Genomic DNA, 20,047 nt, shown 5'->3' on the forward strand with positions numbered 1-20,047 from the left:
AAAACTGAAAAAAGGACATTCACGTTGCTCATTCACTTTTATTCAGTAGAGGGAACCAAAAATCAAAGCCAACAAATCCGTTCGCTTTCTTCATTTTCAACGCTCGCTTCTCAAACATCCAAAACTGATTGGTTGAGACACTAAATCATTCCAAATAAGAATAATAAATAGTATATGTCCTCTCTTTTCATCATACTTTGTATTAAATGTCAGCAAGTCAGTCACTAACCATCTCTTTCCGCACATACACACACCCGGCCACATGAATATACAATATAATACACACTTACAGTATATACACTTGACTAAATTTGTATGATTACTGCTCATCCTCTCAGCTCCTTACTTTCAATCACAAAGTAACAGTGTAAAGAGATATCACCCTACTATCTGTAGAAATATTAGGGGTGTGCAAACTTTTTACCCACAAAACATGATGCCGCAATGGCCACTTTGATTTATTAAAGCCGCTAAAATCAATCTATTATGTTTATATTCCAGCGGACCACTAGTGGCCCCCAGATGTAGTTTGGACACCCCTGATATGATTGAACCGCTCCCATAAAACAAGAATGTTGAAATAATGACATGTTTGGAAGGAAAGTAACAGAATGAAAACAAGATGAATAAGGAAGAGATGCGACTACCTTTGGCATGGGAAAGGATGTATGTGCATGGCTGCCCCGGAGAATATGAGCAATTCGGTTCGTGGTTGAGTACATAGACCATTTTGGCAAAATTTGGTGTTGAGTAACTACAACTCTTCCATCATCCAACCTTTCCTTGAAAAAGGCACCCTCAGCTGCCGAGGCGTCATAGGATCCTTCCATCTCCGAGCTTTGTACAAAGCGTTTTAGTGCAATTAACTTCTATTATCCACTCTACAAAATTATACATCAGACTCCACCTCTCCCAAGCACACTCCAGTTTTTGATAATTAGTACATTCAATCCTGATGTGTTACAAGTAAGGAGACGCGAGGCCCTGTTATTGCACTTGAGCGTACGGAAAAAGGGGCGGCGGCCATTTTGGGTGCTGTTAAATACACGCATGGGCGACGTTGCGGGCTCACACCACCAGGATCTTCACCTTGTCCTGCTCGTCGGGACGGTAGAAAAAGGGGATGCAGGGGTTCTCGCCCATGAAGGGGGGCAGCCGCGGGGGCCCCTGCGGGTTCTGGATCTCCTGCAGCAGCTGCATGATCTGCCGCGCCGTTCCGTCCTTGGGCTCGGCGGGGGGCGGGCTCTGGGACGAGGGGGCTTCCTGGCCTGCCGTGGGCTCGGAGAGGGGGATGATCTCCATGGCTTCTGGGAAGAGAGAGCATTGTGCGTGCCCGTGATTTTTGCCACAAGGTGGGGACCAAATCCCAGGTTTTACTGGGGACCATTTTGGTGGACCCCAGAAGTTCAGACCTTTTTTTTTCTGGGTCAAGACTTGCCTTCTAGAGTATAGGTGAGACTTAGATTTTATTTGAGGTTAGGTCACGGGTCACAACTAGGTCAGTGTGACAGAAACTACAACGAAAGTACAACGTGCCCCACGATAAAAATGAGTTTGACACTCCTGTGTTATTGTAAGGGTTCGGAAATTATTTCTTATGATTAAAGTTAGTTAGCCGTACAAACGTGTGGGTGTTATCATGCCATCGTTCCAAAGAACGTCAGAAATAAATTTTGAGGCGCACCTGCTCCACTGCCAGCACTTAGGTCTTCTCCATGTGCTTGCTGTTCTAGGGGACGGCGGTCCTCGCCGACAGGAAGGATGTCGGGGTTCGACGAAGCCACGGCGCCGGCGTATCTGCCGTACCAGTCGTTGCGCTCGGCCACCAGCCGCATGACCAGGTCTTGAAGCTCTGCCAGCTTGGCCTGGTGAACGGGTAGAGAAAATTGGGATGTGGGGGTCACCGCCAAAGAGAAGGTCACATCATTCTTACCTTCATCTCTTCTTTGTCCTGAGCCAGCATGCTGATGTAATGCTCCTTCTCCTGGTGCTTCTGCTTCATGATTGCCCTCTGGTTCTGATACAGGGCAATGTACTCTCCTGAAAATCAAAACGGCAGCAACGTTTAGAGAGTTTTATGTTCTACGCTGCAGCCAAAGGCAATTTTAAGAAAGAAAATAAAAGGCTTATAATAAGAAATACATTCTTATTTTTGTCTTGTATAGCACTGGCTGCCTTGAGCGAGTTGAAACAAGAAAACCTGCCAATTTTTTTATATTTATTTTCTTGCTTTTGGTTGGGCACTTTTTGCAGCGTGAATCCGCTTTTGCGGCAGAAACAAAGCACTCCCCCTCACCGATGGTGTCAGTCTCGCCAGAGAGCTGGATGCAGCGGTGCTCCAACTCCTCCACGCGCTCCTTGAGATCAGCCTTCTCCTGCATAAGCGAAGTGAAGCGATGTTGGAGCTTCTCCATTGCCGTTTGTAACGCCTGATGAACTTCCGGGGGCACTCCTCCTTCGCCATCTGGAGCACAGTGGTTCATTCTCCGCATTAGCAGACTTTAGGACAGTTTTCCTATTCCATGAAATATAGTCAGGGGCTTCTCGGAAAACGATCCAATTTGCCGTTATTGGCTGTGAGAGCAGTGTGTTGCAGAATAATCATGTAGTAAATACTCCTGGCCAATAGGTGGCATCACAGTACTTTGAGACCAGATCTTAAGGAGTGGTGATTAGAGGGGCTGACAGACGTCAGTTTCGCTAATCAGGCCACCTGTAACTGCAACCATCTTGTTCCAAAGTATTGTGTCAGTGATCGTAAATGGGAAGAAAGAATACTAATGTTGAACTGAACTCTGAAGAAAATTCAGAGCGTAACAAGTCACTTATGTCATTTTTTCCATACCAAAGAATTACGTGATATATTTTCTGCCATTGTACAGCGGCTTTGAGCGCCCAGAGGAACACCATATACATTCATATTTTCTCACCTGAATGTTGGTGATTGTGATCACAGTGACTGTGCTGGCCCTGAGTGTGTTCCTGCTCATGATGATGATGATGATGGTGGTGATCATCATGCCCGTGGTGGTGGCTGTGCTCCTGGAGGCTGAGAGCCACGGCGGCCTGGTGCTTTGCGGCCGCATGGAGTCGCCGCTCCTCCCTCAGAAGCCTCCTGGCCTCGTCGCGCTCGGCCTCCAAATGAGACAAGGCATCGCGAATGAACTGCTCCTGCGGAGGCGGTGAGAAAGTCAAATCAGAAGCTTAAGCCGCATGCATGATAAATAGACACACATGGCAAAGCTTTAAGCATTTTTGAAGGTCCCCTTTATTGTTTGAGAAGGTCATAACATGTATTTTAAATTAATTTCTTCAAGGCCAAAAAAACGTATCATTTGTCATTTGTCTACACTGTTGTGCCAGTTTTGTCGCAGCAAGACAACAAAGTGAACTGCATCCCACCCAAGCACATGAGACATCATTTGAAAGGCCAGGATGTTCTTTACTGAGCACATTTGAACTTAGCAGGGTCACTCATTAAAAGATGTAGACCGTAAACAAATGTCCAAAACAATGGACACAAATGAATAAGGTGCAGTTCACTGGTAAGTAATCATCTAAAGTCCTGAAAGTCTTTAAAGTAGTTGCCTTCCTAAATTCCTTACACTATTAGGAAAAAAAGAAACAAGTAATTTAGCCAATGGTAAACATAAAACCAAAAAGAACAAGTAAATAATCTCACCATCTCTTTCTGGCTCTCAAAGTCTTGTGGAATGATAACGGAGGACGACTCTGTCACACTTTCTTGAGGCAACTGGCTTTCCACGCCGTCACCTGAACAAAAAGATGACATATAGCGCTGTGAAATTGTATTTGCCCCTATTTCACATTATGCAGTTTCCCCAAGCACATGTACCTATTCAACTATTAAATGTTAATTTGCTTAAAAAAAAAAAAAAAAAAAAACTACCTGGCCAACTACTGGAAAGTACAATTTGACATGGCCTCCAATGCTAATTTAAAAAGTAATTAAAAGGTTTATAATTAACTATTTTACATAGACAATCATTCAAGAATGGATTTGCTTGCATGATTTATTCTCTATAATAGAAATAAAACATTAATGTGGCCCGGATGTTTTTCTATCTATTTGTATGTGGCCATCAGATAAAAAAAAAAAATGGACAACCCTGGCCTAAACGTATCAACAGCATCAACTGAACTCCAATATATTCTACCGATGGCTATACGTCTTTCGCATCGCTATGGCGACAGATCAGGGACAACACAATACAAGAACACCAGGAAGACATTTTGACAACGGCAATGAAAAGTAAGAGAACAAACCTTCATCTCTGGGCGCCATGGCAAGAGCTGAACTACTGAGCAGCTCCCTCACCTCAGCCTTCAATTGCTCGTTATCTTTCACCAAATTATCCAAATGTTCCTTGAATAAGGAAAAGGAGGTCATCCATTTCATTATTTCACAAGAGAAGAAGTAGGAGGCGCACGCTTGCATACCTGTGCTCGCTTGAGTTCATTCTGGCTGACTTCCAGCTGCGTGCGGCCCTGGGACTCGTCATGTTGAAGTCGGTCCATGAGTTGGCTCTGCGTTAGATACTGCCGGTGGAGCTGCTCTCTCTCTGAGACCAACGTCTGGTAGGCGGCGCAGTACTGCTGCAGGTGCGCCGCTACCTGATCCCTCTGTTCGACCAGACCTTGAGACTCCTTGTGTTTCTCTTCCAGCTGATGGCAAAAGACAGCGATAATTAACAATACCATCTGTGGTTAAATGTTTGGTGTAAAAACAAAAACAATGTTGGACACTGATTTCCAGTTTGGAAAACTCAAACGTAGAAGACCAAACCTGCTCTTTCACATTGTGCAGCTGCTCTTGAAGCTCTCCCATTCTGCGTGCCAGCTCCTTCTTAACGTGCTGCTCTGACTGAATGGCGGTGGTCAGCTCCATGTTCTCGTTCGACTACGCAAAATTAGACACAAATATTTCAACTGCGTGTGGGTGGGGGGGAAAAGTTGACCAAGTCAGGTCAATTTTAAAAATACGTAGGTTGCCTAAAAATATCCTCTAAACCAACCTATCTTGCAGACATACATAGTGCTGCAATGGCGGCATGGGAGAGAAACGTCCCCAAATAACAGAGGATATCTAAATTTGGGATTTTATTTCCAGTTGGGTGGGGTTTCATTCATATGGCTTCATTGCTTGTCTTGGTGCACCACCTATTGGCCGAATACCAAATGTATTGTGTGCTTAAAAACACAGATTTAGTAGTTAGCAGGCTTTCATTTCAGACACGAGGCTTCCCGAAATAGAGGAAATCTCTTCCAATAAAAGCACTAGGGCTGTATTTTCTCAGAAAATAACCTATCACTACAAACAATCTAAAGTGGCTCGGATTTAGGTGTTCAAATATTAACCAGTCAAGCAAGAAATGTGCCCAGTCCAAGAACAACAGGAAGGCGATATTCTTTTAACATTTGAAACTCATCAATTGAAAATAAATCTAGGGTGTACTACGCCTCGTTCTCCAAGTAAACTGGAATGTGGCAATTAAATAGCGACAGTTTAAGCATTTGTTTTTTAGCATTGGAAAATGGATGATTTAACAAAAAAAAACAACTCACCAGTTGAACAAAGCCATTCTGCAGCTCGGCCAGCTGGTCCTTCAACGTTCGGTTCTGCGTGAGAGCACGGCTGATGGTGGCCTTGTCTGACTGAACGTCTTCCAGCATTCGCCGACGGTCGTCGGCCTCCTGAGCTTGGCTCTCCGCCTGCTGCTCCAGCTCCGACAGTCGCGCCTCTTGCTCCGAGCACAGGCGGCTCAGCTGCTCGTTGTCGCGCAGCTATAAGGAGGAATTGCAATCTTGAAAGATGTTTTGAAATATTTCAGGGAAACAATTGCGGCGTATCGTCGCCCACCTGCGACTGGTACTGCTCATCCAGAGAGTCCTTTTCCTGTTGCAGAGTGTTGAGTGCGTCCTGTAGAGCAATTTCGCGCTCTGAAGGGCCTGAGGACTGAGATTCTGCGGAACTCTGTTCTTCTCTCTCTTGGGAAAGTAACGCTGGAAGAGAAGAAGAAATAGAATTTGCTACTGGGATCCTGACATACTTTTATGGTTTACAAAAAAAAAAAAAAAGGTCTGGAGTGTTAAGATAATGACATAATGAGACAACAAATGAAACATCAAAAAAGGTAAATTGTTTCATTTCATTTACTGTATAATTATGACCTAAAAGTGAATGTAATTTCTGGAGAAATTGTGGCTGAATAACAAAGAAAGGAAGCAGACTTATGTGGAATTACAGAGAATTATATTAATATGGAAAATATTAGCTTTAGTTTTTACAAATGTGTTAGCAAAAGGTTAGTGAAACTACAGCATGTTCCAATTTGGGTTTTGCCGCTGCCATAAGAACAAAAGTACAGTAAATCAAGGACAAATTGTAGTTAGAACAGTAGGTTCAAATAAACCTTTTACCTTACCTGCAGCATTTTTTAGTTCTGTGATTGTAGCTTCAAGTTCTTGAACCCGTTCAATGTTTTTGTCTCGCTCCTCTGCAACCAGTGACACCTTCAAAACAGACACGGACATGAATACATTGTTCAAACAAAGGCCTTTGTATAGTGAATCTCAGGATAGTCACGGTTAGGCATTCCTAAATACATTTTGAAAATCTATCTTCCATTATTCACTCAGTCATGTTTGCTAATGTTGTGAGGTGGACTAGTTTCATTGAAACAAAACTATGTTTCTGTGTGTAACATGTTCTACATTATTTGCGCCATGGTGTCCTTTTGATCACATTAAAATGACTGGGAACCATTTTAAATTAGATATACACGTAGGAGCGTAAGGCCATTTTCTTTATATATCAGTGTGGTTTACTTGTGCTAGCAGTTGCTCCGTTTTGTCCTTCCAAACGCGGCCCCCCTCCTGGATTTGTTCTGCATAGCAGTCCCTCTCTGTCTTCAGCTGGGCTACAGACTCCAGCAGCTACAAAATGAATAACAAGAAGCTGTTAAAAATCTACCGGTAAATTGTTACAAAGAAAAAGTAGCAATTTTTAATCAAATTCATCGGAGCCTGAACCTGGTGATTTTGCACTTCCATTTGCTGTTTTTCCTCTAGCAGTATCTGGATCTGCTGGTTGGCACTATTAGGATCCGATTGGGTGGAGCACTGGACACACAAATCAAAGAAAGAAAGCAATATAAGAACTGATGCTCCAATCTATGACCAAAGTCTCAAGTGTACACGTAAACTGACCTGCTGCAACATGAGGTCGGTGATCTCGAGCCGCTTGTGGAGATCTTCCACCTCCAGTCGCAATGCTGCCGTCTCTTGCACTCTCTGCTTCAGCTGCTCTGACAGCTCCGAACTCTGCTGTTTGGACTCGTCGCTCAAATTGCTGCAAACACATGTATAAAAATTAAATTTTAAAAAAGTATTTGGACTTTTATGATGGATAGAAAAGGACTACAATGATTCATCTTTTGTATCAAGGTCTTACTTACTTATGTCTAAATACCTCTAGCCTCAGGGCATCTCTCTCTTTTTCTAACTCTTTGTTGTGCTGAAGACAAAAAGAGCGAAAACATGAGTCACAGTGCAATGCCTTTATTATTTTTGGCAATTACTGTATGCTAATTTAAAGTCATTTGCCGTAACCTCAGTGTTTACTACCTTTTCCAATTGTTTCTGCTGAGTCGATACCGATGACAGCGTTCGCTCGAGTTCTGACACTCTCTGCTTCGTTGATTGCAGACGGCTATTCAACTCCTCTGCTTCTCCTGAGCAAACGATTTGTGTTTTTGAAAGGCTAGAGGTTGTCTGTTATAGTCAAATCATCCTAAAAAAAAAAAAAAAAAAAAAAAAAAAAACACCTACCCGCTTTCTGTCGCGCGGCCTGTTGTGTGTACTGTAGTGCGGTCTGTAGTTCCGATTTTTCTGACACCAATATGCCAATGGTTTGAATGTGAACCTTGGGGATCAAATACCTTTCAGCGTTTTGTCTGATCACCTCAATTTAACCACAACATATGCAATGTAATTACACTTTCATCTAGACGGGCCTACTTACCAAATAAACGCAGATTCATGTTCAGATAAAGCATAAACAAACATCTGTGCTTCGTGATTCAGGTCAGTTTAATAATTCAACTGCTGGGAACGCCTGCAATCTAATGGTAATAATAATCCTATTGATATTTTTTTTCAAATTAAGAACTATGCGACAGAATGTTTTCTTTTTCTTGAAACTACAACTTCAATTTCATTACAGATGTCATGCTATGCTATTAGAGCAGAGGCCACTCATTAGAGAAGTTAGCCATATCCTCCTGAGACCCAGCCTATTTATTTGAGTCCACCGATGTGTTCATTTTTCCTCAGCAAAATTGCCAAGTTAAATGCATCCCGCCCAAATACAAGAGGCATGATTGGAAAGGCCTTAGTAGGATAGTTCAGATGTGTCAAAAGATATACTGTAGACCAAAAACAAATGTCCATTACATGTACACAAATAAATAGGGTGGGTCTCAATGGGATATTGGAAATACACGTTACTTGACACAAAGGTTACATTCACATGAGAATGAGAGGCATGAGAATTTACCTGTAATTGCTCCCGCATGGCTCCCTGTTCTTTGGAAAATTTTTGTTCAAATTCCTTTCGCTCCTGAATGAAGAGGAATGCAAATGCTGTTAATATCTGGTAGTGAGATGAGACAAAGGAGTGAAGATGAATAGGAAAAGACCTTTTGCAGCTGATTTGTGAGCTCCTGAGATTGTTGTGCCTGAGAAAGTAAAAGAATACAAGTCATCATCACTGCAGCGTGACACAATCCCATCATTTGTATTGTAATCTCAAAAACTGAGTTTGTGTCAGAAACATCAACTATTTGGTCATTTTTGTACAACTAAACTAACAACTTTATAAAGCTTCCGGTAATTCGGATGAGGATTTTTTTTTTCCTCTCAGGCTTTGGAAATACCTCAGTAAACGTTTGTTACAATTTGCAGAAATGCATTAAGCAGAGGGGTGAAAAATTGCATGACTTACATGCATAGGTAATATTTTTAGTGGGAATACTAAAGGTGGCGTGCAAAACAGTTCGTGCACTGCGGCATTCAAAGACTCACACACACAGCTTCTTACCAGCTGATCAAGCTTGGTATTGAGCTGGGAGTTTTTTAAGTTGCTGGATTCCAGGGCAGCAGACAGCTCCTGGTATCGACTCTACCGTGTACACATGCATCCGGGAAAGGAAGACGGGAGGGGAAAAGTAAGAGACAGATCAAGTGTTTGTTGCACAAGACAAATAAAAGGTTTACGATAGGGAAGGAGAAATATTTGTAAATGATTTACATCAGGGCAAACAATAGAATCTTTGTGTGTGGTGCAAAAAAAAAAAGGTGATTAATAGTGTGGAAAATTAATGAGCATTCTGTCATACGTCCGATTCTCTCTCGCCAAAAGATGGGGCACTGTCGCCATTCACATGCGCAGCAGACTGAAATCACAAAAATGAATGAACCTAATTACAAAAAAAAAATCTCAAGCGCTTAAGTCAGATTTGTGTTGATCAGAGACTAACGGGAAACATACTTCAGAAACCAGGCCATTCAGTTGTTGAGAGAGTTGTCGTAGGCTTTCTGTGGAAGACAGCTCTCTGTGGGATGACACATACATTTTTAAAAAATCCACTTTGGTGTTCTCCTGCATGGCCAGTTTAATGTAAACAGCCAAAGAGTAAGACCACTAGTGGCTGGACTTGTCACAATAAAATAATAATTACGGAATCCACACAAAAACATACTCAGAATAATTTAATAACGTATATCGTACCTTGAAATTACAAGAAAACAGTCAGGCTCTATTCACAAAAATTGCACCGAAATAAATATTAACAAATAGCATACAAGCACATGTGTGTAGTGGGAGTGTAAAATGAGAATGTTCACCCCTTTGAAATATTCATACTCATCACCATTTCTTGAAACACTGTTTTCTAAACTTCAAGTATCCATGTGCCTTTTTTTTTTTTTTAAATCGAAGCCATAATTATTCTTTAAACTTATTCAGCTTTTTTCTGCATGACACTGTATGACATATACCTTACATAACCCTTTAAGTTGAATAAAATAAGGTAACTTACCTATTATCTTCTGCTATATTTTCAGTGCCATTGGTGTCAGGGTAGTCCTGCAAAAAGACAAATGAATAAATATCATTCCAAATATATAACAGCACTAAACTGACTGTATGTGAACTTTTAAACGTGGAATATGTAAGTAAGATCAATCAAACTACGCATTGTACGTAGGTTCCGTATAATGCCAATAAGCTACAGCGCTGCACGGCAGAGAGAAGAGTTAGAGTGAAACACACCTGCGCTATGTCAGTGTGGTCTCCGACACTCTGAAGGTTAGTAGTGGGGTTAGTGCTAGTAGCGTTAGACAGGGGTGAGTGCCGATCAAGCTCGGCCGTTGGTAAGGGAGCCGAGGACTCCATGGTCTCCACGTCGGCTACAGTCTGAGATAGCGTGTACACAAAAGGATACATAAGTGTTATGACACGACAAAAAAAAAAAAAGCAGATTTTTTTTATGTGATTATTTGTGCACAGACAATTCCTGTAATGTAAGACAATGAAAGACAAATCACTTTGCCAGCCTAATTTTGAGACAAGGACATGGATGCAGCCTGCCCAAAATAGCACAAACTGGACCATGTCTAGCAAGCACACAATAAGAAATGCTCAGCAAAGAGTGGTAGGAGAGAGAATTGAGGGGAATACATGTAAAATGCAGCATTTTCTCAAGACCGCAAGCTGGGCACATTCTCTCTGCAACATGTGACACACTCAAAAGCCCCCCTCATTTAAAAAAAAAAAAAAAAAGAGGAGAAGAAGTCGGTCAGAATGGAGATGTGAGCACTTTAAGTCATAAAAAACACATGAAGCAGGAGAGGAGCAGGAGGTCACAGATGGTGGGAAATCTTAAAGAAAAAAAGTCAAGCAGGCAAGGATAGAAAGAGCTCACCTGACTTTTGCCATACCCAGGAAGGACTATTCCATTGCTTTGACTAAGCGCTTTGAGAATATTATCATACTACAAACATGAGGGAGACATGGAAGAGAGGAAATTTTGAGAATGACATACAAAAGCATAAGACGGCATACAGTGTAAGAAAGTTTTGTCAGAAAAGTCTTAGAACAGGAAATGCGGCGAAAATGCAGAGATGCTGCATGACTAGGCTTACATTTTCTGGAGAATTTCTGTCAATCAATGATGCATCGTACTGGTTGGGTCCCTTTACTTTCCTCTTCTTCTTGGCTCCTGCGCTGCCAAACACTCCACTGCCTCCTTTTTCTACTCCAACGCTGGTTGGAGTGCTCTTCTGCTGGAACTCCTTGAGCTGAACAACACATGAGAAAAACAATTGTGAGTGGAAATTAGTTCAAATGAACACTTCTCTCGCTGCATTTTAAACCATCTACAAATTCTAGAAATGCCCAAATGTCTGCTTCTGATGCTGTTTGTCCTCATTTGCTAGTTCATTAGCAATTATACCTTCAGGTAATCCCTGTCCGTGGAATAGTTTTTACTCGTTAACGTTGCAATGAGTCATGAGCAAACCATTTGTCAACAGTTATTTTTCTAAGTCATGACACTCCAGTAACTGCAACTCACTGTATTTATAGAAATATCAATTTCCAGGCCTTGATGTGAAATCACGCATCTCTTGTTTTAACGCCACCAAATCCAAGGAAATTACCTTTGACCCATAATCAGTAGGAATAAACCCAGCCAATTTGGGGTTGTTCTTAAAAGTCACTCTAAACATACTTTTTTTTTTCTATTACAGGTTTTGCTTGGACAGACGTGAGATTATATGTATAATTCACCTTTGCAGTTTTTGTAAACATATCGTTCCATTGCTCATGGCTCACCAATTGACATTGGCAGAGTGTTGCAAAATTGCAACACTTTTTCTCTCGGACTGCACTTTATGGCAGTCACTGGAACTAAACATCAACAAAAGCTCAATTCAGCGATTCACCAATACCAATTTCAGGTTTTTTAAAGGCTTAAGAGTGGAAGATTATGATGATCAACAAGCACATGCTGAATTAAGCATCTGTTGATGCCGCATTCCAATGACTTACTGGCTCATTGAATATTTTTTTCATTCGGAGTACAAGCCATCGAGATGACGTTGCAGAGGGGGAGCTATGAAAACGTGCTCTACAAGTGCTCCTTTGTCACAACATAAACAGCCTAAGAAATCTTCACACCCAAAAGGAATAGTTTTAATTATTTCATGGCGGAAAAAAAAAACTATTTTACTAGCTTTATTTGACAGAACTGTTTCACAAAGGTGCCTAGTTCACATTTATTAGATTAATTTTCTGTTCTTAGATTTGCTAGTTTTATTCCAAAGAATATTTCAACATTATTTGGCTTATGGCTCTTAATTAAATTGTGTCTGTGGATTTTGTTGTCTGCTATCTTTCTGTTGTGTTTGTATGTTTAGAGGCATTTCCAGTTGTAATAAATAAGTAAAGTAAGTGCAGCAATGCTACAGCGTCCAAAACTTATTTGTCTCTGACAAAATCTAATTAAAATGAATCTATCTATACAGCGAAGGATGTGATAAGATTGGAAACTCTGGGTTACAAGTATGCAAGTAAGAATGCACCCAATCCAGTCTCCAACAATGTTCATTCTACTCATATGATCACGTTTCAAAAGAGGCTCTACACAGGTAACCCACAGCTAAAAAAAATATAGTCAGCCTGGTTTGAAGTTTGTCATTCTGGGTCCATAGGAGTGTATGGAAGCATGGAGCTTCCTATTTGGAGGAACCATTTTTGACTCATTTTGATTGACTTGCTGACATTCAAACACAATTGTAAGCTAAATGCTAAAAACATAGCATTTATCCCATAATGCCATGAGATATTGACTTGTGCATGAGCATTTTTTTTGCAAAACTATTTTTAAAGCATTTGGCATACTTTTTATCAATCCATTTGATTTTTTTATCATTTTATTGCTTCATCTGTTCTGTACGTTTTTATTCCAGAATGGCACAGGGAATGCAATTACACAAGTCAATACCCCACAGCATTATGGGAAGAAAATGATTTGTATTTAGCATTTAGATCACAGGTGTCAAACTCAAAGCCCAGGGGCCAGATTCGGCCTGCCTCATCATTTTATGTGGCCTGCAAAATGCTGATTTGAAGTTTCTGGCTAAAATATCAAATTTGCAAATTGACTTTAACTTTTAAAAATTGAGGGAAAAAAAACAAAGCATTTTTAGCTCTCAATCTCTCTCTTTTGAACAGATTTTAACGGCCTCTGATTTCAAAACTAGGTAAATGTGTGACGAACACACTGCAAATTTATTTCAATTCATTATAATACCGGCCCTCTGACTGTAGCTATAATTTGGCCCACAACAAAAACGAATTCTGACACCCCTGCTTTAGACCATAACGACGTCGGAACGTATTCTGGTCACCAATACGTTTAAACGTATTTACATGTACGTTCCAACACATTTAAATGCTCAAACGTATGAACAATTATTTTCGAATGACTTTGCCAGTCAAAAACACATTACTCCACACTGACAGCTCGAAGCTTCCGTAGTGGCGAACCAGAAGGAATGCTGGGAAACTCTTCATTCCAAAATGAACAATTTAAAGCGCAATCAGATAATACATATTTAAAATAGCCCATCTGGGCAAATGTGACTTCCTAACAGGCAATGTCGCACATCGTAAAGGCCACATTGGAATGACCAAACACGCCTTAACCAAGCACATATTGTGGGACAGGGAAGGGGTAGTCAGCTGTCAAAACACTCCCGGTCATTCTCTGTCTTGCTGGAACTTACGAGAAAAACCAAGTAACAAAACACCGCCCCCCAAAAAACAAAACAGTAGCGCGCTTGCATCGCGATTACTTACTTAGCCTTATTGCTGATATCGTTTTAGCTAAGTTAGCACATCATGCTTCGATAATATAGACACATTAATTCGTCAGCTGAAAAAGAAACTTGAACGCCTGGAATGAAAACACTATTTAGAAAGCGTCCGGTGATAAATTATGACACTTGGTCATAACATCGATTGCCAGTATTTGGGAGAGAAAGTGAAGGCCTCAATAAAGCCTCGGGCTTTCCCGTGCATCGTTGCACGAGACGACCAACTGAGGCCGGGATAAGCGTCGACCATGGCGATCGGAAGACGTGTAATGAAACAGCCATTGCCACGTTCATACAATCGTAACAAAATAGCAAATAACGTAGGGAAACAAGAGGCGCTTTAAATGACGCGGCACCGGGTGAAATCGTATTCGATTTTACCTTTTTCTTGGCTGCAGCGAGTTTTATTTGCCTGCTCTGGTCGGCCATCCTGCTGCTGTGGAATTCAAAGGCCCGGACGAACCACGTCATCAGTTTGTTGTTTGATAGGGTCCAAGTCGCTAGGGGGCGCACTTAACATTTTTTTAGGGAGCTTATTTTTTCTCCATCCTTCCTCCATTCATTCATGCATTAGCCCCTTATACTCACCAAGACATTTCTTTCTTTCTTTCTTTCTTTCTTTCTTTCTTTCTTTCTTTCTTTCTTTCTTTCTTTCTATCTATCTATCTATCTATCTATCTATCTATCTATCTATCTATCTATCTATCTATCTATCTATCTATCTATCTATCTATCTATCTATCTATCTATCATCTATCTGCTCAGCCGTCCATCCATCCCAGCTGTAAAAAGACATTAATAAAAAAAACTAAGAAAAAAAATGTAATTTTGCTCAAGTATAAAAAAAACAACGTTTTACGACACTAAATAGACCCACTAAACATATTCAAAGTCAGTATGAAATATGCGCAAAAACAAAATAACTTAACAAAACAATAAAATAACACAGAGAGAAGCCATTTATTTCAATGGTGAATTAACGTTTAATTACTAAATTAATTCAATGTATATCATCATCATTATATCGTTTGTCACTTCACTTAAAAGGGATAATGTGTAAGATTTAGACTATTTTTCATTACAGACAGCATTTACCATTGTTCTTAGCTATAACAAACATGGCCACCCCTGGGAGAAGTGCCACCCCCCCATGTAATATTCTTTAATGATAACGAGACCTATGATTGTATTTAAAACACACTGTTGGTCATTAAGAACACATTCATTTGCATCAAGTTTTTGAAATTTGCAATCATTTAATGTATTCATTTTTAATAAAAAAAAAAACATTCTAAATCTTACACACTGTCCCTTTAAGTATGTTCATTGTACAGGGTGATGACAATGTCTGGTGTTTTATTTTTTTTTCTTTGCGCAAATCATTTCATCCATCCATCCATCCATCCAAGTTGCTTCTCCTTCTGGGTACCCCTGGGGGTCGAGCTTGAGCCCTGTGTAAATGTTAATGTTAATTGATTTCATTTGGCCTCAAACTGACCTTTTATAAAATAGAATTATAAAGTATTTATATTAATAAATTAAATACATGATATTTGCAGTAAAAGTGAATTCCACCTGAAAACATTTGTCTTTTTAATTGCACTGTTTTTTTCCAGAAGTTTTCAATTGATAGAATTTTCCGGAAGAATTGAAATCTTGTGCAAGCTTCATTCTCTCCTTGTAAATTGGCGGTCTTTACCCAGCCTTAGCCTGGTTTCACTTTTCACATTTAATCAAATATATATATATATATATATATATATATATATATATATATATTTTTTTTTTTTTTTTATGTGTCCCGTTTGTTTTTAAGTTTTGATTTTCTACTTATATGATGCAACTGGTCATCAGTACAAATCATCTGATGCAAGAAAATGCAAACACATAATACACTGTAACTGACATGTTCATATTACATTCAGTCACAAAAGTGAGTCATCTTTGATAGAAAAGGTAATTACGTTTGGTATGTGGAACCAAATCTATGGCGTTGACCAAAAAAAAAAAAAAAACACACCAGAGCCAGTCGTTTTGAGTGGCGTGTAACTGCGCGAACCACGTTTCCAGACCAGCCAATCAGTGTCTATTGCGACTTGACGTCGCAGACCAGTGCTGCGTGCAAATCATCGTTGGCCAGCGTGCCAAAGGAAACCAATCAGTGCGTTCCAACGCGTAGCCTCTTGACCAATCGCTGGCCTCCACGATTGGAAAGCGGTGACGGATTATATAGGAGCAGCGCTTGATTCATTCGGTATTACATCCACTAGACGAGAATACAGACACATTTACAACGAGCGATAACTATTGACAGCATTTCGAGTTAACTCTCAATCCTACAACTAAGGTATGTACCACATTTTATGTGAACATGTTTTGGAAACGGAACTCCTTTCTATTTAAAAAAAAAACGCAATAACGTTGCACGTGTACTGTTACATATTTAATAAATGTTCTGTCGGGTTGTTGTTTAGTGCAGCTGCTGTTTTGATCCACTTTGACATTTTAAAACGTATTAATCCACTTTTTATCAGTTTAAATCTGAACAATATCATAAATTAACATTTTAACCCTTTTCGGTCTACCGGGCATGCTAACCCGGTTAGCTAGCTACCGGCCTTGGGGAAAATAAATGTAAATCTGAGTTAGGGGTTGTAGCAAAAAAATGTTTTGAACCAAAGACTTTGTTGTATAGGAGTTTATTTCAATTAAATTTCCGTCGATCCACTGCTCGATCGTTGTCTGTCCTGTGCAGCTAGCGTACTCTGAACAAGTTGGCAGTTAAGGGCCTACGTCATTAACAAAGACAATCGCCCCTCCTTTTTTTGCAGCTCTATTCTTTCTCAAGGTTTTATGAGTGATAAAAGAGCCAAAATGAAGCTTTTGTGGCTGTTATTGGCGGTGGTCAGCACCGTGTATGCTGACGATGACGACAAGAGGGAGAATGTTGGCACTGTCATCGGAATCGATCTGGGGACCACCTACTCATGGTAAGATGAATCCTTTAAAAATGGAATGATTAATCAAAAATCTTTTTAACTAATATTTTAAATTTTCTGTCCCATTTCAGTGTCGGTGTCTTCAAGAATGGCCGTGTCGAGATCATTGCCAACGACCAGGGCAACCGCATCACTCCATCTTACGTTGCCTTCACCAGTGAGGGTGAGCGTCTGATTGGTGATGCCGCCAAGAACCAACTGACCTCCAACCCAGAGAACACAGTATTTGATGCCAAGAGATTGATTGGTCGCACATGGGCAGACTCCTCTGTGCAGCAAGACATCAAGTACTTGCCCTTCAAGGTATTGTGGTGCTAAATATACACCCACATTACAAGTTAAATGTATCAGTGTTAAATATTAATAGCAACAATTGGTTATTGTTCTACTACATAATATACATTTACTAACAGGTAATTGTCTTTTTTTTTTTTCAGGTGAATGACAAGAAGAGCAAGCCTCACATCCAGGTTGACATTGGTGGTGGTCAGATGAAGACATTTGCCCCTGAGGAGATCTCTGCCATGGTTCTGACTAAGATGAAGGAGACTGCTGAGGCTTATCTGGGCAAGAAGGTACCTAAAAAGGATACATTAAATGCAGCAATTCTTTCTTATGAGAGATAATGTTGTAATGAAGTTGTATTATCTCAGGTCACTCACGCTGTGGTCACTGTTCCTGCATACTTCAATGATGCCCAACGTCAAGCCACTAAAGATGCTGGCACCATTGCTGGTCTCAATGTGATGAGAATCATCAATGAGCCGTAAGTTTTGCTGACAAATGATATGCTTGCCTTTTTATTTTATTGCTTTGTCCTGAATTGTCTTTTTTTTTTTTTTTTTTTTCTCTCCACTGCAGAACTGCAGCTGCCATTGCTTATGGCCTGGACAAGAAAGATGGCGAGAAGAACATCCTGGTGTTCGACTTGGGCGGCGGCACCTTTGATGTTTCCCTGCTGACCATCGACAACGGTGTGTTTGAAGTGGTGGCCACGAATGGCGACACCCACCTGGGAGGCGAGGACTTCGACCAGCGTGTCATGGAGCACTTCATCAAGTTGTACAAGAAGAAGACGGGCAAGGACGTGCGCAAGGACAACCGCGCCGTGCAGAAGCTGCGCCGTGAAGTGGAGAAGGCAAAGCGTGCGCTCTCGGCTCAGCACCAGGCCCGCATCGAGATTGAGTCATTCTTTGAGGGAGAGGACTTCTCCGAGACATTGACTCGTGCCAAGTTTGAAGAGCTCAACATGGTAAGTTCTCCTACTGACTCATTCACTGCAAAAGATAGACGTTAAGCATCTAGTTTTCCTAGAGTGGTAATGAGTGTCAGTCTTAAATCATGAATTTTTTCAATGTTTGTTTTCCAGGATCTGTTCCGGTCCACAATGAAACCAGTCCAAAAGGTGTTGGAAGATTCTGACCTGAAGAAGTCTGAAATTGACGAGATCGTCCTGGTTGGCGGATCGACTCGCATTCCCAAAATCCAGCAGCTGGTGAAGGAATTCTTCAATGGCAAGGAGCCCTCCAGAGGCATCAACCCTGATGAGGCTGTCGCCTATGGCGCTGCTGTACAGGCTGGCGTTCTGTCCGGAGAGGAGGACACCGGTAAGCTGTCACATTGATAATGACCTTTATTTTATTTTATTTTTGCTAGATTAACACAACCATCGCTACCTCGCATTTCAGGTGATGTGGTTCTGTTGGACGTCTGCCCTCTTACTCTTGGTATTGAGACTGTGGGAGGAGTCATGACCAAGCTGATTCCCAGGAACACTGTGGTGCCCACTAAGAAGTCTCAGATCTTCTCCACAGCCTCTGACAACCAACCGACTGTCACAATCAAGGTCTATGAAGGTAAGTCTCAAGCCGTGGGCCGTTTGTACACATTGATCCCCAAATGGCAGTTTAGCAACAAGATCTCAATTGAACTAATTTATGTTTCAGGTGAGCGTCCCCTGACCAAGGACAACCACCTGCTGGGCACCTTCGATTTGACCGGTATCCCTCCTGCCCCGCGTGGCGTGCCACAGATCGAGGTCACCTTCGAAATCGACGTCAACGGCATCCTTCGGGTCACAGCTGAGGACAAAGGCACGGGCAACAAGAACAAGATCACAATCACAAACGACCAGAACCGACTGACGCCCGAGGACATCGAACGCATGGTGAACGACGCAGAGCGCTTTGCCGACGAGGACAAGAAGCTGAAGGAGCGAATCGATGCCCGAAACGAGCTTGAGAGCTACGCCTACTCGCTGAAGAACCAGATCGGGGACAAGGAGAAGCTTGGGGGCAAGCTGTCCGATGAAGACAAGGAGACCATTGAAAAGGCCGTTGAAGAGAAGATTGAGTGGATGGAGTCCCACCAGGAGGCGGATATAGAAGACTTCCAGTCCAAGAAAAAGGAGCTGGAGGAGGTGGTGCAGCCCATCATCAGCAAGCTCTATGGCAGTGCGGGTGCCCCGCCACCAGAGGGCGCTGAAGACAAGGATGAGTTGTAATCAGGCTGAATGCCTCTTGGAAAAAAAACAAAAAGACCTTGATGTACATATTGAACTGATGGGACTCATTGTAAGAAAGGGAGGGGCAGCCAAACTGATACTTCCACAAAAGACTTTGACACGAGTTTCAGCTCGTTAGGTGTTTTTTCTTCGCCAGTGGGCGGAGATTTGTCAGCCTGGATACTCAAGGCTCACTGCTGCTGTTCTCAGGCAGTCCTGGTGCGGATCAAGTAGTAGTTGTAGTGTGGGGTGGGGTGGGCCGATGTTCATGTGTAGGCTGCCTGATGGCTCCTCAAAGCTAAAAGTTATTTATTGAAATCTGGTTGTATTTCTGGAAAGACATTGAAATAAATGTTTGTTACAAAATAAGTTGAAGTTGCTTCCTTTTTTCTGTTCAGGCAATGATTTAATGATGATCCAATTAACATTCATGCAAGTTGTTCACTTGAAAGTATAATACGTGTTTTCCATGTAAGCAAATGGTCTTAAAAAAATAAACTTTTCCACGGAAGCAAATGGTCTGAAAAAATAACTTATCAGCCCTACTTAAAAACAAAGAAATTTTGACCAATCCCGCTTTAAC

General features: G+C 41.3%; 2 protein-coding genes across 6 annotated transcripts; one reads left to right on the forward strand and one right to left on the reverse strand.

Moving 5' to 3' along the window:
* Positions 1-18: 18 nt before the first annotated feature.
* On the reverse strand, positions 19-14,433 carry golga2 (golgin A2). Of its 5 annotated transcripts, none has more exons than XM_088435375.1 (28): positions 14,344-14,433; positions 11,227-11,382; positions 11,007-11,075; positions 10,355-10,498; positions 10,122-10,168; positions 9,572-9,635; positions 9,420-9,476; positions 9,122-9,202; positions 8,721-8,759; positions 8,579-8,641; positions 7,852-7,945; positions 7,648-7,754; positions 7,479-7,537; positions 7,231-7,372; positions 7,054-7,143; positions 6,850-6,957; positions 6,447-6,534; positions 5,882-6,024; positions 5,587-5,805; positions 4,808-4,921; positions 4,462-4,686; positions 4,288-4,387; positions 3,683-3,774; positions 2,931-3,171; positions 2,297-2,464; positions 1,934-2,040; positions 1,685-1,865; positions 19-1,307 (listed from the first exon to the last, which is right to left on the reverse strand). In XM_088435375.1, the coding sequence occupies exons 1-28, from the start codon at positions 14,431-14,433 to the stop codon at positions 1,069-1,071; spliced, it is 3,327 nt and encodes a 1,108-aa protein (XP_088291501.1). In that variant the 3' UTR covers positions 19-1,068. The 5 variants fall into 5 exon arrangements, with proteins under 5 accessions (XP_088291501.1, XP_088291502.1, XP_088291503.1 ...); XM_088435376.1 differs by having other exon boundaries at positions 19-1,304; positions 14,344-14,427; XM_088435377.1 differs by lacking the exon at positions 11,007-11,075 and having other exon boundaries at positions 14,344-14,427.
* A 1,711-nt stretch (positions 14,434-16,144) lies between these two features.
* On the forward strand, positions 16,145-19,833 carry hspa5 (heat shock protein family A (Hsp70) member 5). The gene is made up of 9 exons (XM_088434967.1): positions 16,145-16,309; positions 16,794-16,952; positions 17,033-17,264; positions 17,399-17,536; positions 17,615-17,727; positions 17,823-18,213; positions 18,331-18,568; positions 18,650-18,817; positions 18,908-19,833. The coding sequence occupies exons 2-9, from the start codon at positions 16,816-16,818 to the stop codon at positions 19,462-19,464; spliced, it is 1,974 nt and encodes a 657-aa protein (XP_088291093.1). The 5' UTR covers positions 16,145-16,309; positions 16,794-16,815; the 3' UTR covers positions 19,465-19,833.
* Positions 19,834-20,047: the final 214 nt, after the last annotated feature.

The sequence above is a fragment of the Hippichthys cyanospilos genome, chromosome 15, assembly GCF_059441005.1.
Source record: "Hippichthys cyanospilos isolate Australia breed blue-spotted pipefish chromosome 15, RoL_Hcya_1.0, whole genome shotgun sequence".
NCBI lineage: Eukaryota > Metazoa > Chordata > Actinopteri > Syngnathiformes > Syngnathidae > Hippichthys > Hippichthys cyanospilos.

Coding starts and splice junctions, on each gene's coding strand:
- golga2 (XM_088435375.1), bottom strand. CDS start 14,433: ATGACGTGGTTCGTCCGGGCCTTTGAATTCCACAGCAGCAGGATGGCC. Junction 7,538..7,647: donor AGCAGAAACAATTGGAAAAG/GTAGTAAACACT, acceptor TTTTGTCTTCAG/CACAACAAAGAGTTAGAAAA. Junction 6,958..7,053: donor TGGAAGTGCAAAATCACCAG/GTTCAGGCTCCG, acceptor TTCATTTTGTAG/CTGCTGGAGTCTGTAGCCCA.
- hspa5 (XM_088434967.1), top strand. CDS start 16,816: ATGAGTGATAAAAGAGCCAAAATGAAGCTTTTGTGGCTGTTATTGGCG. Junction 17,265..17,398: donor TCAAGTACTTGCCCTTCAAG/GTATTGTGGTGC, acceptor TTTTTTTTTCAG/GTGAATGACAAGAAGAGCAA. Junction 18,818..18,907: donor CACAATCAAGGTCTATGAAG/GTAAGTCTCAAG, acceptor TTTATGTTTCAG/GTGAGCGTCCCCTGACCAAG.